General features: G+C 40.6%; 1 protein-coding gene across 1 annotated transcript; it reads right to left on the bottom strand.

The window, feature by feature from the left end:
• Window positions 1-1,161: 1,161 nt before the first annotated feature.
• On the bottom strand, window positions 1,162-7,515 carry RERGL (RERG like). Its single transcript, XM_068191916.1, has 5 exons — window positions 7,416-7,515; window positions 7,267-7,323; window positions 4,933-5,006; window positions 2,976-3,124; window positions 1,162-1,856 (listed from the first exon to the last, which is right to left on the bottom strand). The coding sequence occupies exons 1-5, from the start codon at window positions 7,465-7,467 to the stop codon at window positions 1,574-1,576; spliced, it is 615 nt and encodes a 204-aa protein (XP_068048017.1). The 5' UTR covers window positions 7,468-7,515; the 3' UTR covers window positions 1,162-1,573.
• Window positions 7,516-14,832: the final 7,317 nt, after the last annotated feature.

Genomic DNA, 14,832 nt, shown 5'->3' with positions numbered 1-14,832 from the left:
TTTTGCTTAAAAAAATTGTGATCTTTGGTCAATACAATAAAATGTGCTTTAGTAGTATTTCACAACCTTACTGCTAAGATTATACAGAACCTTTTTATGTTGTCTTATGGGTGAACACTCAAAAACTGAAAGTAAAAAAAAAAAAAAACTGAAACTTTCTGATTTCAATGCAGGTAAAATTTCAGAGCAGAGGTAGGCTTCAACTCAGCGTCCTACAAAGACTGAATCCCAGCTGTCCCTGGGAGTGGGTAGGAGGCAGCAATTCATCTTCAGATCACTTCCCTTTCATAATTTGTCTAGCAGCACAGCACTTGCAAACACGCTGGGCTAAGCCCTTATTTAGCTGTCTGGAGTAAGAGCTCTGAATGTCAACTGACAACATATATAAACCCATCTGATGTTTAATATCCACATTTGAAAAGTGTAGCTAACAGTACTCAGTGCTCTCTCTGTGGCATTTCAATACCACAGCGATGAGTAGCTGTAAGGACATTGGTTATTAGGAAAAACACTCTCTGTGAGCACAGGTCTTACCAGCAGGCTGACCTTTAAATCCAGGCAGACATCCTAAAGGACTTGTGCTCTTTACCAGTCCATGTGCCTTCCAAGCTTCTGCTGCCATCTGAGATTGAGCAGTCACACCCACCTCACAGCTAATGAAACTTCTGTCAAAGCTTGCAAAAACTACTCTGTGGAAGGGACCAACCCAAGCCTTATGCTAGCCCTTGCTGTAAAATTATTTCACTCAACAGCAACCTTGCCAAAACAGTGCTCACTGATTAACATTTCACTAACATTTCAGTTCCCACACTCCTCAACCCTCTCTACTTTCTCTCATCACTCATGGAATAAAAAAAAAAGAGATACTGAAACAGGAGACAATAGTGCTTTATGTATCTGCTTCCCTACTTCTGGTGCCTCTGCAAGGCAGCTTTGCAGGTAAATACCTTTTGCAGACTTGGTGTCTAAGCATTCAATTCATATGGATTTCAGCAAGTGTAAGGCACACAAGGACCCGAGTTAAATACAAATGCATTACCACATAAAGCTGCAGTATCGTGCTTTTCTTTAGTGCAGATGTTCTCGTACACAAAAACCAAAAAAACCTAGTCAGAATTCTGAAGTAAGATTTTGATCAGCAAGGCTAAGTTTACTGGATATTATGTGTGTGGCACTTAGGGACATGGTTTAGTGGTAGACTTGGTAGTGTTTGGTTAATGGCTGGATTTGATGACTTAAGGGTTTTTTCCAATAGAAGTGAATGTGTGAAATGACTGTTTATACCTCAGTTGCACCTAGAAGCTCTATCCAAGACCATGTTGGTGTTGAATAAATACAGACTAAACCTCTCCTCTGGAGCAGATTACAGTTTAAATGGCACTGCCCTGTACAGTAAATCTGCAGAAGAGCTGAAATAGAAGGTCAGGTCTTCTAGGTCTGGACCATACTATCTCCCACCTCTGGTTTCTACTGTCTTACTCCTCCACATATTGACCTTGGGAGGAAGTTCAGTGAATCCCAAGAGCTCAGCTCCATTATTTCAGCTTGTTCCAACTTCAAGACTAACCATCTCTTACACAGATTTCCTTCTCTTCCCAAACACATTGTTGATTAACTTGGCCATTGACTTGGAACCGCTCGGTCGTCTCTTTTCCTTCACTTTGAAATTGGCAGTGATGCTCCTCAGCACCCTGGTGAACATTGCCACAACTTCTTGATAATGCTCTGCTGCAGACAGTTCACAGAATTGGCACTTGTTTTCTATTGCCAGCTTCTGTCCTTCATCCCAGCCAACCTCCCTCATGTGGCATAGATCCTGTTTATTGCCAACCAAAAATATTGATGACTCGACCGTTCTGAAATGAAAAAGGTTCCAGTTAGAGAAAAGAGATGTACAATGCTGTGTCGTGTGCTGTGCTAAATTCAATGCGTATGAAAAGTATGTATGTTCAGGATAACAGGCATTGCAAAAAAACCAAAATGAACTAACCAGCCCCCTCACATTGCCAGGAAGAATTCTAGTTTTCCATTTGTGAAAGGATTTTCCAGACAAGCTATCCTCTATCAGTAGATTTTATTTTTTGTTTTCTCTATTCAAAGAATTAATTTATTTTTTAATCCACTGCTTTTTTCATGCTCTGTGCTGCTGAGTATATTGTCAGCACCTGGACTTCATGAAGAAACAACCTGATCATTATCTCCATTTGCAGACAGCAGAACAGAGTCCGAGAGATACATCAGTGTCAGTGGCATAACTCAAGAGGAAACACAGGAAATCCAATTCCAAGCTTTTGCTAAAAGTATTCCTTTCAGAAATTAACCTTAGTTAAGAAAGATCAGCAGTAAAGCAGGCAGAAAAATCGGGTTTTTACTCTGCTTCTGATACAAGTAAAGGATTTCACTCTTTTGTTTAGAAAGCACCTGAGCTGACTGATGCAGGAATACACACCCCCATCCACACTCACTCCCGCAGTTCTGGTGATTCTTTTTTATTTAAAATACTTTATTTCTTTCCATATGGTCACCCATGTGTACAAATGATGCTGGGGTCACCACCAAAGGCTGTTTAGGAGATATTTGTGGTATTTCTTTCCTTTATTGTGGGAAATGCTTTTCTTCAGCTCCTGTATTTGTACATCTCCTTTGGTAATTGAGTGGGAGAGTAAAAGTACAGACTGACTATGCCAGGCTTTTTTACCCACATAAATCACAGCAGAAATGTTTATGGCAATAATTTAAATACTAGTTCTGTAAGAAATAAGAACAAAAATCCTGATGTACTTGGGTTTGGCTACAGTAAAATACACTGCAATTTGCCACACATTTTACCCTCAGGTACCTTGTTGGCATTGTGTTATATCACCTCCATGCTGCTGGATTTTAATTGCAGCCAGGATAGCCTGCAAGCTCACAAAAGGGTTTTCAGCTTTTCTCTATGTTTGCTGAGGAAAAAAAAAGAAAACAATGCCACTTACTTTTTACAAACTCCTGTGTGAGACTCTCGGATCCTGTAGAGCAGTGCTTTTGCAAAGGCAAACGATGCTCTGTCGCTGATGTCGTAAACAACGATGAAGCCATCAGCCCACTGGAGCTCATCTGTCAGGGAGAGCTTCCCCTGCTGGGGCTGAAAGGGGTTCAAAAGTACACGGAGAAAGAATGTTACTCTTGTCACCCCAGAGCCTTTTGTCTGTCACTGTGAATGCGAGAGCACAGTAACTTTCAGCGGAGAAGATATTTAATAGATTTAGGTGCTGGCATCAGGCTAGTGCTGCTCCAAGGGCCTTATAAATAACCAACATCAAAAATGGCACTTTGGATCACTGACAAGTCCATTATGAAACATTTGTACTCGGTTTAAGCAGTCAAATTCCAGAACCTGTACAGCCATTGCTGATGCTCAGTATTCTGCAGGGTTACATGAGAACGAAACACACAGGAGCCATCAGCATTTGTGTGTTTTGTGGTTATAGCTCTGGTTTGCTTGTTCCTAATGCTCTGACTACAGTAAGCACAATGATTTTCTTCATTTGTTTTCTTTCCTCTTTGAATTGCTCATGTTTCAAACACTAATTACCCATATGTTAAATTTCTGAAGAGCTAGGGTTCTTTCAATCTGCAGTTGAGTTTAATAAAACTAGTGACTGAAGTCACTTGAGTGATAGTAGGGTTATACTAATCCTCACTCTCTTCACACCAAGAAACTGCCACATTCTGATTTCCAGAAAGCAACAGCTTTAAACTGTCCCATTAAGCAAAGGAGTATTTAAAATTAGCTTATCCCTGCACATGACTTGGCAGCAGCTAGCAAGACCACAGGACCTAAAATAGATAAAAAAACTGGAAGCTGATCAGAAAAAAAAAAAAAAAAAAAAAAAGAAAATTTACTTTGCTAAACAGCTAAAGTTAGGCCTTGTTCCTAAGGGAAAAAAAACGAGTATAGACAGCTGAGAGAGTGCTAGCAGAAACACGTGCAACCAAAATCTCTCCTCACAATTTAGGCCTAACCTGTTTAATCCTATCCAGCTGCCACCCCCAGTGATCCAACACCTGAGTAAAGAGCAGCCCCCACGCCACAGGATTTAATGTGGCAGCAGGTGGAAGCTGCAGGCAAGGGCTCTTAGGGTGGAAGCAATCCATGACACAGAGGCTGTTCCAGGAGCCTCACTGCCCTGCACAGGAAAAGCTGTTTGTTGCAACACTGGTTAAGTTTTGAAGTCCCTGGATTTAAGTGTGGGTCAGACTTTCAGTGGTTTGGCTTGCACATCAGCATTCCTTACCCCAGCTGGTAAGAGGGAAGGCAGCTGCCCAAAAGGGAAGCTGGGGAGCCAGTGTGATCAGCCAGACCTAGGTCTGCCCGTGCTGCACAGCACCTGAGTTTCTCTAATCCTGTAAATAAAGTAAATTAATACAAAACTTTCTTTCAGAGTGGTTTACTGTGGTTAGATGTTAATTGTCAATGTGCACAAGCTGCGTTATGGCTTTCCTTGGAAAAGGAAATTGTTCTGTGAATGCAAGCCTTACTTCCAGGCCTGTCTACTTTGACCAGTTGTGCAGCCATTTAATAAACTGTTTGCTGTATAAGCTAAATTTCATTCCTTTAGGGTATTTGAGAAAACTCTGTGTAATCCAATAACCTATCTCTGTATTTACCTATGTAAAGCAAAAGTGATAAGTTATTTCTGTTAGTATTATTCCAAAATACAAATGTATTTCCAGAAAATGTCAGCAATGAAGGGTTTCTTTCATGAAATGGGAAAGAACTCAGTAGTTCCAAGCCCCAGCAGCTATAAAATTTCAGTCTTTAAAAAAAAAACCCAAAAGAGAAGGCACAAATTCCAACAACCAAAAGTTTGTAACAACTTGCCCCTTTTTACCATATACACAGGTAATGAAGAACAGCTTTTCTTTACCCTCCTCCTGCTAAATTCTTACCTGTGAACAAGGGTCATAAATTTCCAGGTGTATCTGCCTCCCATCCAGGCACAAGTGTTTAGTGTAGATGCATTCTAACAGATAGATAGTATCCAAAGAAAATCAGTGTTACTGACTGGGGATGACAGCGAAAAGAAAAGAAAAGTCAACAGTGAAATTTGATAATACTGAGAATTCCTTGAATACTGGTTATTTAATTGGTTTCTGAAGACATTTAGAATCTTTTTGTCACTGATCTGCTTTTTTTTTTGCAGGTAAGGAAGGTTGGTAGGGAAGGTTTTTTTTGTTTGTTTTGTGGTTTTGGTTTTGTTGACTGCCTTTTTTTCTGAACACATGCTGGCCACAGACCTATTGAGTTTTGCACCAATCAACCCCTTAGTCAGACCAACACCATTTCACTGTGGTGTTCCCATCGAAGTCTTGGTGAGTGAATACTTTCAGACCCTGCCTTTCCTCTCTCAAAACGAAGGGGAATTCACAATCCTCACAATCAGCTAAATGCTGATCATCATTCAGCTTGATGCCAGGGCTCAGGATTATAAAATGTGCAGCTCTGATTCTGCACAAAAGTCGCTATTTAGCAATGATATTTATTTACCATGGTTTCGGGTGCTTTAAGAGTTCTCATACCAGGCAGCATTAGACCAAATGTATTTACAGGACCATGTCCTTAGGATCTAGTCCAAAAATATTTCTGCAGTGTCTCAGATTTAGGACTCTCTACCAGCACTGGGAACTCTACTGCAGACACACCATCACTACTATTTAAAGCAGCAGGATGTTCTGAGCAAATGTAACCAGTTTGTGGTTGCCAACAGGCTTTCTACACTATAATTTGCCATTTTCTGAACTACAGGGACAAGAACTGGTGTTGACACACCGAACAAAAAACACACTTAAAACTGTGTAATGAGGGATGGCTCTGTGATCTCTGGAACTCAGCATCTTCAGCATTCTTCGTGCTCATCTTAAGAGTTCATCTGAAAAACTATCAGTTCCAAGCATCTCAGGGTATAAAATCTACAGCCCCTTGCTTGTTTCTTTAATTAAATAAACTTTTAGTTATTATTTTGACTCCACTAATAGTGGCATGATCGTTATTTTACCACCCCTATTACCACTTTCCTCATCTCTAGAAACAGTGCTAAACTTACCTTCCAACAAACATTTGTTAAAAAACGAAAATGTTCGGGGGGGTTTGACGTGCCTTTTACAGGACTTGCAGTACTGGAGGCTGAGAACAGAACCTGGTTTTGGTTGCAGGTGGCTTGGAACACACAAAGAGCACAGAGAGCACATAATTTACATGTGGTAGCTTAGACTTAGAGCAGCCAGCTGGGACACAAACTGCTCAGTCTGTGTTTGTATAATAACAAGTAATGGTACAACTGTAGCTCTTCCTTCAGAATAAGTTCTTTTGGATATATTCAATGAAATTCAGCTTAGTACTTCTTTTTTCTTTGTTTCTTACAGATCACCAGAAGCTACTCTGATTCCTGTGGTGGGGGGGAAAAAGTGTGGAGAGAATCCTTTAGCAGGGAGAGTGGGGTAGAGGGCAATCTCTGTGCCTCATTGAGTTTTGGGACTTCTGCCACATCAGCTGGAGTGGCAGCACACTTTTAAAGTTATTTGTGTATAAGCTGAGCGGTATTTCCACTCGGGATGTAAAAGTCCAAGTCCTGCTTTGCCACTTTCCAAGACTTAGAAGTGTTTGAACGATCGGCATGCTCGCCGTGGCACTAAAGTGCCATTTCATTCTGTGTACAGCCAGGCTTTCCTCAAAGGCACCAGAGCAGCGCCTCCCTGCCTGGCTGGGGGCCTCGCGTTCTGCTTTGATTGACCACCCGTGCCAATACACAATCTGTCTCCCCTCTCCCCTGGAGCCGAGGAGGGGATATTCGGTAGAACAGGTGATGTTTGGGGTTTTTTAGTCCATTCCTTTACTCTCTCTGATCGAGCTGACCATACCCCACTCGCAGCCCGGTCCTCTTCCCGTCCCCAGCCGCTCGGCGGGCGCTGCCTCCCCGACAGCCGGCTCGCCCTTTGCCCCTTCCGCAGGGCTCGCACCCCAGAACCGAGCGGAAACTCCCATCTCCCCGGAAAGCTCTGCGACACCGCGGCTTCACCCAAATTCCCCATCAAATCGGTGCTCGGGGCGCCGCATCCTGCTCTCCCCAGGGGGAAAAACCCCTCTCCCCAGGGGGAAAAACCCCTATCCCCGCATCCCTGCATCCCCGCATCCCTGCATCCCTGCCTCCCTGCATCCCTGCATCCCTGCATCCCTGCCTCCCTGCCTCCCTGCCTCCCTGCCTCCCTGCCCGCGGGGCCGCTCACCGGCGCCGGACGCGTACTCGCCGATGAAGCGCCGGGTCAGGAACCGCACGGCCAGCGCTGCGGGAGGGAAGCAGAGCCAGCATTAGCGGGGCTGCGCCTCCCGCTCCACCAAACCCGAGCCATCCCCTGCCTCTCTTCCCTGCCCTTACCCGACTTGCCGGCTCCGCTGCCGCCCAGCACGGCCACCTTCACCTCGCTCATGATGCCGCCGCCGCCGCTCCGCCCGCCGGCCTTTAAAGCGCCTCGGGCGACGCCCCGCATCCCGCATCCGGCATCCCGCATCCCGCATCCCGCATCCCGCATCCCGCATCCCGCATCCCGCATCCCGCATCCCGCATCCCGCATCCCTCGTGCCGCCTCCTCCCGGCGCCGAGGGAGGTGCGGCTCCCCGCGGCGGGGCCCGGCCTCTTCAGCTCCCGAGAGGCGCCTTCCTCCTCATCCTCCTCCCCTCGAGTGCCCCCCGGCCGCGCCCCGCCGCGCAAACTTTCTGCAGGTCGCCTTGCCCTCGCCTCCTCCTCCCCTCAGTGCGCCCAGGAGACTGGGGGGAAAGGAAGAGAAGAAAAAAAAACAAACAAAAGAAGAAGGGAAAAAAAAAAAAACACCAAAAACAAAAAAAAAACCAACCAAAAATATCCCAAAATACAAATAAAAATAGAAATGAACAACAACAAATTAAAAACAGCAGCAACAAAAAAAAAAAAAACACAAAAAAACAAAAAAGCCAAAAAGCCAAAAGAACCCAAACAAATAAAAAACACCACCAAAAAAAAAAAAAAGACAGAGAAATATCCCCCCCCAAAAAAAAAAGCAAACAAAAATAGAAGTAATCAAACAACAAATTAAAAACAGCAGCAACAAAAAAAAAAAAAAACAAAAAAACAAAAAAGGCAAAAACCCAAAAAACAAACAAATAAAAAAAATAAAAAATCACAAAAAACCCAAATATACCCCAAAAAACAAACAAAATAAAAATAAAAATAAAAATAATCAAACATCAACAAATTAAAAACAACAATAAAAAAAACCAAACAAAAAACCCAAAACCACCAAAAAAAACCCAAAACCACCAAAAAAAACCCCAAACAAATAAAAAGCACCACCAAAAAAGAAAAAAAAAAAAAAACACACAAACAAAATCCCCGAAAAACAAACAAATAAAAACAACAACAAAATCCCAAACAAACAAAAGAAGAAGCTAAGGTGGATTTTGGGGGAATTTTTTGTTTGTTTTGTTTGGTTTTTTTAAAAGTGATTCTGGGGGTTAACTTGCCATAAAAAAAAATAAATTGCTATTAACTGGCTATTAAAAAAAAGTGGTTTGCACTTGCCTGTTCTTCGCCCCTGTTTTGAAACACTCGTCTAACTCTCTCTAAAGCTCTAATTTTGTAATAAGCCTCTGTGGGCTTGCCTTTTTGTGCCTGAGAATGTTTTTATTCAATTTAAATTTGGAGTTGTGTGGTGCACGGAGTTAGGCTAAGACTCGCAGAACACCTGTGGAAAGGGAAAAGGTGAAACAGCAAAAGAGTACAGATGTGGAAGGTGAGGTAGAAAGGGCTTGCTCCCCTGAAAAGGCGCCCTGTGTCTGCTGTACCTCTATTTTTTGAGGCCCCTCAAGTGCTCTCTAATGTCTGTTTAGTTCTGGGCAGACACAAAACACATCTGTGCAAAGGTTTACTTAATCCACTGAAATAAGAGAGCTAACATCCAGGTTGGTTGTGGTTCTATACTTGTTCTGTTCATGTTTATTTTATTTGGTTTATATAGCTTTAGTATACTTATTCTGATATTTTTAGTCTCTTCTGATGGAGCTGTTGTGAATCGTAGAATTCATTCAATAAAGCACTGCAGTGTGCTTGCCAGGGGTTATTCCAGGTACAAGAGATTTCCACCCGCTCAGGAACACAGGCAGGTGGGGTATTTGAATGTATGTTTGTTAGAGCCGATGGAAATGCTTGCTGTGGGAAAAGAGATTTAGAAATTAACAGGCAGATGCAACTTGGCTCTAAAGTCCCTGCTTAAAAGTTGCTCAGGGCTGGAGGTGTGATCAGAGGGTATCACAGGATATGTCATCTATTTTGCTTTGTGGAGGTTTTTTCACAGAATCACAGAATGGTCTGGGTTGGAATCATCTATTTCCAACCCTCTGCCTTGGGCAGAGACACTTCCACTATCCCAGGTTGCTCAGAGCTCCTTCCAGGCTGGCTTTGAACACTTCCAGGGATGAGACATCCACAGCTTCTCTGGCAACGTGTGCCAGTGCCTCACCATCCTCGGGGTAAAGAATTTTTTCCTGATATCTTATCTAACCCTACTATCTTTCAGTTTGAAGCCATTCCCCCTTGTCCTGTTCTGCTATTGCTTGCTCATAAGACAAACGTTACTAAAGTGTCTAAAAGAACTTTAGTCTGACTTTTTTTGGGCTGTTTCAACATTTGCTTTTGAAATAGCAGGATGCTGAGATCACTAGGCTTGAGCCAATATTAGTGCAAAAGGCACAACTTGATATTTTTGCTATTCCATATACGTTGGAACCACTGCAACAAGACAGAGACTTTACAGGAAGCTTAGCATCAATATTGAGGAAATGGCAGCTTGTTAAAAATCAAATGCTGTGGTACTAAATGTTGCACTTGAGATGTGAATTGTCCAAGTTCTTATTTCATACCCTCTGCAAAAGGGAAGAACGGGATCCAGGTCTCTGTTCTCATTATTTGAACTTAACTACATAAACACATCCCTTGCCCAAACAGCAGATATGATGACCAAATTAGGCTGTTGCAAATGTTAAAGAACGTACTGCCTGGGACTTTTATTTCTTTTAGTAAAACAAAAAGAAAATTGGATTGAGAAGACTGAGATGATTTGTTGTGTGTATTTGGTATGCATATAACTTAAAGCATTAGAAAAATTAAGTTTAATTGAAAATTAAGCAATGTGAGCATTTCCTTTCTGAAAGACTGTTTTTCTCCAGCCCTTCCTAGAACTAAGTGGAACCGAGAAAATTTATGGAGGGAGAAACTCCTGAATACCCACTTTCCTGTCCATTTTCTATTATTACTGCTGCATTTTCATTTTACAAGGGCATACACAGAGATTTTTTTAATTTCTTCACATATGTAGGACAAATATCAAATTTCTTCTACATCAACATCTACACAAACTTCACAGCAAAAGTTGCTTACCTGTCTGAGCAACACCATTTCAAATTGTAATGAATACTTTCATTGATCAGCTTGTGAAAAGTTTTGATTAGCCTGAAGCTTGAGGGAAAGAATCCCTTGCTAGAAGAAATGCTGCAAAGTGACCATACATACATTTTTTATTAATTATTTACCCAGATTTGGCCTTGTACATAGAAGTTTGTGGTAGATGTTGTAGTAATGCCACTTTAAATTGCCTTGTTTTCTTTGAGTGTTGACTGTCCTTACCTTCAACTTGTACAATTGTCACTTTCTGTTCCTTCCATTCCCAAACCTGTCTGTTCTGGAATGGTTTCACCTTCATTACCCATGGGTGTAAATATCTGTGTAAGGTTAGAGGTGCACAGGAAATAGTTGATCCCTCCAGTGAGCAGATTACCTGTGAGTTTCAGGTCTGGCGGTCAGAAATGAGTGAAATCTGTGCTGCTCGAGTGACAAGTGAATAAACTTTGTTTACACGTGTAAGGCTCTGCTGTGAAAACAGTAGGCTTCTAATAGGCATAAAGAAAAGACATGATTAACCAAAGAAATTTACTTCTTTTCAGTGAACATGATAGAGGATTGGTTTTGAAGTGCTTAGGCTAAAAGTTTTCAGAGTTCTGCAGGTCACTGGTCAAATGCATCACTTTACATTTCATGCCCAGTTCTGTAGATGGAGATGCCTGTGGCTTGATGCCAAGACCTCTGAGAGTGAAAAACTGCTTGTGGTGAAAATTAATATCAGAAAAACATGTGCTTTCCATTTGGGCTGCTGCAAAGAGGGTGGAATTGGGAGTACAAATCCAAAGAGCTCCATTGGGAGCAGCTGGCTGAAGCAGGTGCCTGCTGTTTGCTGGGTATGGCATAGAATTTCTATAATTTGGTGAGGTCTGTGTCCCTGCAGAGTTAGTCGATGTCACCCTATTCTTTGGAGAGTTCTAAAGTTCTTCTAAAAGTTCCTATGCCTTCTGATAGTTACATATTTCAACTGAGTTTTCTCACACACCGTTCATGTAAATAATAATTGTTTTGCATTCTTCATGGTAAGTAGAGAGAATCGATAGGCTGTTAGTTTGGCCAGTGTAGTTAGAGAAGTAGCAGTTTCACCCTCCAATCCACTGTCATTTTTGTTATTGTATATATAGTAGAGTCAGAAAATAAAGTTAGCTTTTTAAAGTTCTTTTTCTTTCCTTTTACATCTAACCTGCTTGTGTGAGTTATTCGTGTCACAGTGTAACAAGTCCCTTTTGGCTTCTGGAGTAATGTCTTCCAGGTAAGATCTTTAAAGTCCATTTTCCACCAAATCTTCAGGTGGGGTGCTTTAAATTTTACATCTGCTACTCTAACACGAAAACACAAACTGGCCAACTAGGCCAGTGTGTCTAAAACCACAAAACAATCACAGCAAAATGAACTCAACTAGAAGAACAGGATTTTCAGCTGAATTTGATGTTTTCATCATCTCTAGGCTTGGATACATTCCTCACCGGAATACACAGAGGTATTTAGTCACGACAGAAAGAAAAGCTGATAGAAATCATCCCAGTTATTTCTCTTTGTGTGGTGCAATGGAAGAGGTGAAAACTGCCATTTTCCTCCTCAAAATGAGGAGGCAGGTTGTTTTATTAAGGGACTCAAATTTTATCTTTCTGGCCATGGGAAAGTCCTTGGTTTGGGGTTTTTGTAGCAGAAATTACAAATCTGCTCAATGATAAAGTACTGTTAGTGCACAAGCTAAAGCATCAAGCTGATTTTAAGTTTTTTTTACTTTTAAGTACATTCCTGAACCCTCTGTTTGACATCTGTTCTACACAAACTTTAGGACACAGGTTATCTTTTGAGTGTATAACCATGAAGGGACTAGCACAAGATAAAGGCCTCTGCATTTCACTGCAGTGCAAATATTACAGCATTAAAACAGTCTCATCATATGACTTAGACTGCCATATGAAAGCTTTAAAAAATCCTTCTTGGATAATTAAGGTGTTAATGACAAGAGGCAAGGGATTTTGAATGCTATATAGCTTCCTTATATATAATTATTGTGCCTTCTAATTTTAGACAGAATTCTGCTTTGCTTGATTCTCATATAAGAGACTTTTCCCAGAAACAGAAATCCTTAAACATTTAACCTAATCCAAGTTCAGAAAAATGTGAGTTGCAAGGCTAAATTGTCGCAGAGGGTGCTTATACACAAATCCAAACATAAAAAGAACAATTTTTAGTGTCTAGGGGAATGTTATGTCAAGTTACAGAACTCTATTTGTAGCAGAACAGAATTTGTGTTCTTTAATTATGTTCCGTACTAAAATATTTTTTTTTTTTTTTTGGTAATTGACATTATACAGAGGAAGTTATTGATAATCTCGGTGGAAAGTTTTTTGTTTTGTTTGTTTGTTTGTTTGTTTGTTTAAATTTGTTTCTGTTTTGGAATTTGCCAGAAAGGAATATTGCTTATTGAGATAATTCTAAGTGTTTGAGATTTTTTTTTCCCTCTTTTAGCACTGGAAGAAAAATAGTTACTTTCTAGATATGCTTAGCAAAAGTTTTACAATAAGATGGGGAATATCACCCTAAAATAATTAAACACTCTTGTGATAGAGAAATATTTATTTAAGATTTAAAAAACCCAAGCTCAAGCACCTGCCTTGAATCAAATAACATTTTAAAATTCTAAATTCTGTTTCTTACATCCCAGGTGATTGCAATACTCTTCAGGGATGAAACCAGTTTTTATTCTCTGTCACAGATGTTATTTATATAAGAAATTAAAAACAAACAAACAACACCCCCCAAAAAATCCCACAAAGCAAAAACAGCTGTGGTAAAAAGTGCTTCAAGAAGCCATGACATTTCAGGGAAGAGTAACCTTTGCCACCAAATTATTTTGTAGATTTATTTTTTTCTTTTATCCTTACCTAAATTTCCAGCTCTGATTTGATACAAATGATGACCAAAGACAATTTCTGCTGGTTTGCTCATTTGGATGTTCACATGTAAAAAAGAGTAATTAAAAAAAATAAAAAAAGGAAAAAAAAAAAAAAGAAAAGAAAATAAGGTTAAAACTACTGAGCTGTCAGAAAAAGACACTCACAAAAATACATAGTGAAAAAACATATAACATTTCCATCAGCTGGAAAAAAAGCTGTGAACTTGCATTCTACAAGCAATTAAGACTTGACTTCTTTTAGAAAAGAACAAAAAGATAGTGTGTCATTTAATTAATGAAATTAATTTTAATTAGTGTTTTTTATGTTTTAACTGGTTAGGAAAAAAATAGGGGGGGTTGTGATATGAAGAGGATTTCGTATATTAGAAAATTAGTACAAACTGTATTTATATATTTTTTCCTACAGTCTAGAAACAAGTGTCCCATATACAAAAACTGTGGGAACTACAACTGATGGCTTTCCCCTAAACTACATGGAAGAAATAGGGGCCTGGAAACAGATGATACAAGCAAAATATTAGATTAGAAGCTTTCCCTGCCTGTGAAGTAGGAAAACCAGACCACCGTGAACTTTGAAACGGATTGAAGAGCCAGTCCCTGTTAAAGTTTAGGGCTGAAAATGACACCCAGCCTACTTCTGCTGCGGTGGCCAAGGCTTTTCGGTGATCACTGATGTCTGTTGGGCCTGCATCGTGATGAAAGTCCTGCTGAAAGTTCTTAAATAAGTTGCAGGGAGATAAAGCAGTGTTTGAATTTGCAGCATTTTAAGGGTTGTGCAGTAAAATGCTGGCACAGATGTCCTTATCTCAAGTGAGATAAGCTGATCTGCAAGGGAAGCCAGGTCTTTCTGCACGGGGAATGTTGAGCTATAATGTCTTGCCCTCTGCTTGGGGCCCTTCAGGTTTAATGTCAGCTCTTCCAATAGCTAAAAAAGGCTCGAGGTTGCCTCCATGGGTTCAGAGATGAAGGGAGGCTCCAGCTGAGCATGTTCCCTGTCACTGTCAATTCTCCCCACTCTCCAAATCAGATCTTGTGCATTTTTTGATTGTAGATATATTCTGAAAAATCTTTGAACAGTATATAGGAAGCAGAGGGTATTGTTTTTCCCCAGCAAGGTTTGTCTTGCTATAAATCAATTACTTGAATCATTATGAGATGTGAGAAGGAGGGACACAGATTCTTTTCAAAGACTTTATGTTTTCTTACTATATATTTAATGTATTTTTTGTTGTTTGCCTGCGTTATGTGTTAAAATATTTGTCTGTGAGCTATATGGCATCTCATGCCGGTATATTTCAGATTAGGCTTTTATTAGGTCACAACATAAGCATAAATAAGCAATTACTAAACTCTTAATTTCTGCTAGATTAGTACAGTGAAGTTCAGAGTGCAGAAGTTGTGTTATGGCCAATACATATTAGAAGAATAAAGTAGAAA

Source organism: Anomalospiza imberbis, chromosome 5, assembly GCF_031753505.1.
Source record: "Anomalospiza imberbis isolate Cuckoo-Finch-1a 21T00152 chromosome 5, ASM3175350v1, whole genome shotgun sequence".
NCBI classification, from domain to species: domain Eukaryota; kingdom Metazoa; phylum Chordata; class Aves; order Passeriformes; family Viduidae; genus Anomalospiza; species Anomalospiza imberbis.
The sequence above is the reverse complement of the archived record's forward strand: the minus strand, read 5'-3'. Positions and strand labels throughout refer to the sequence as shown.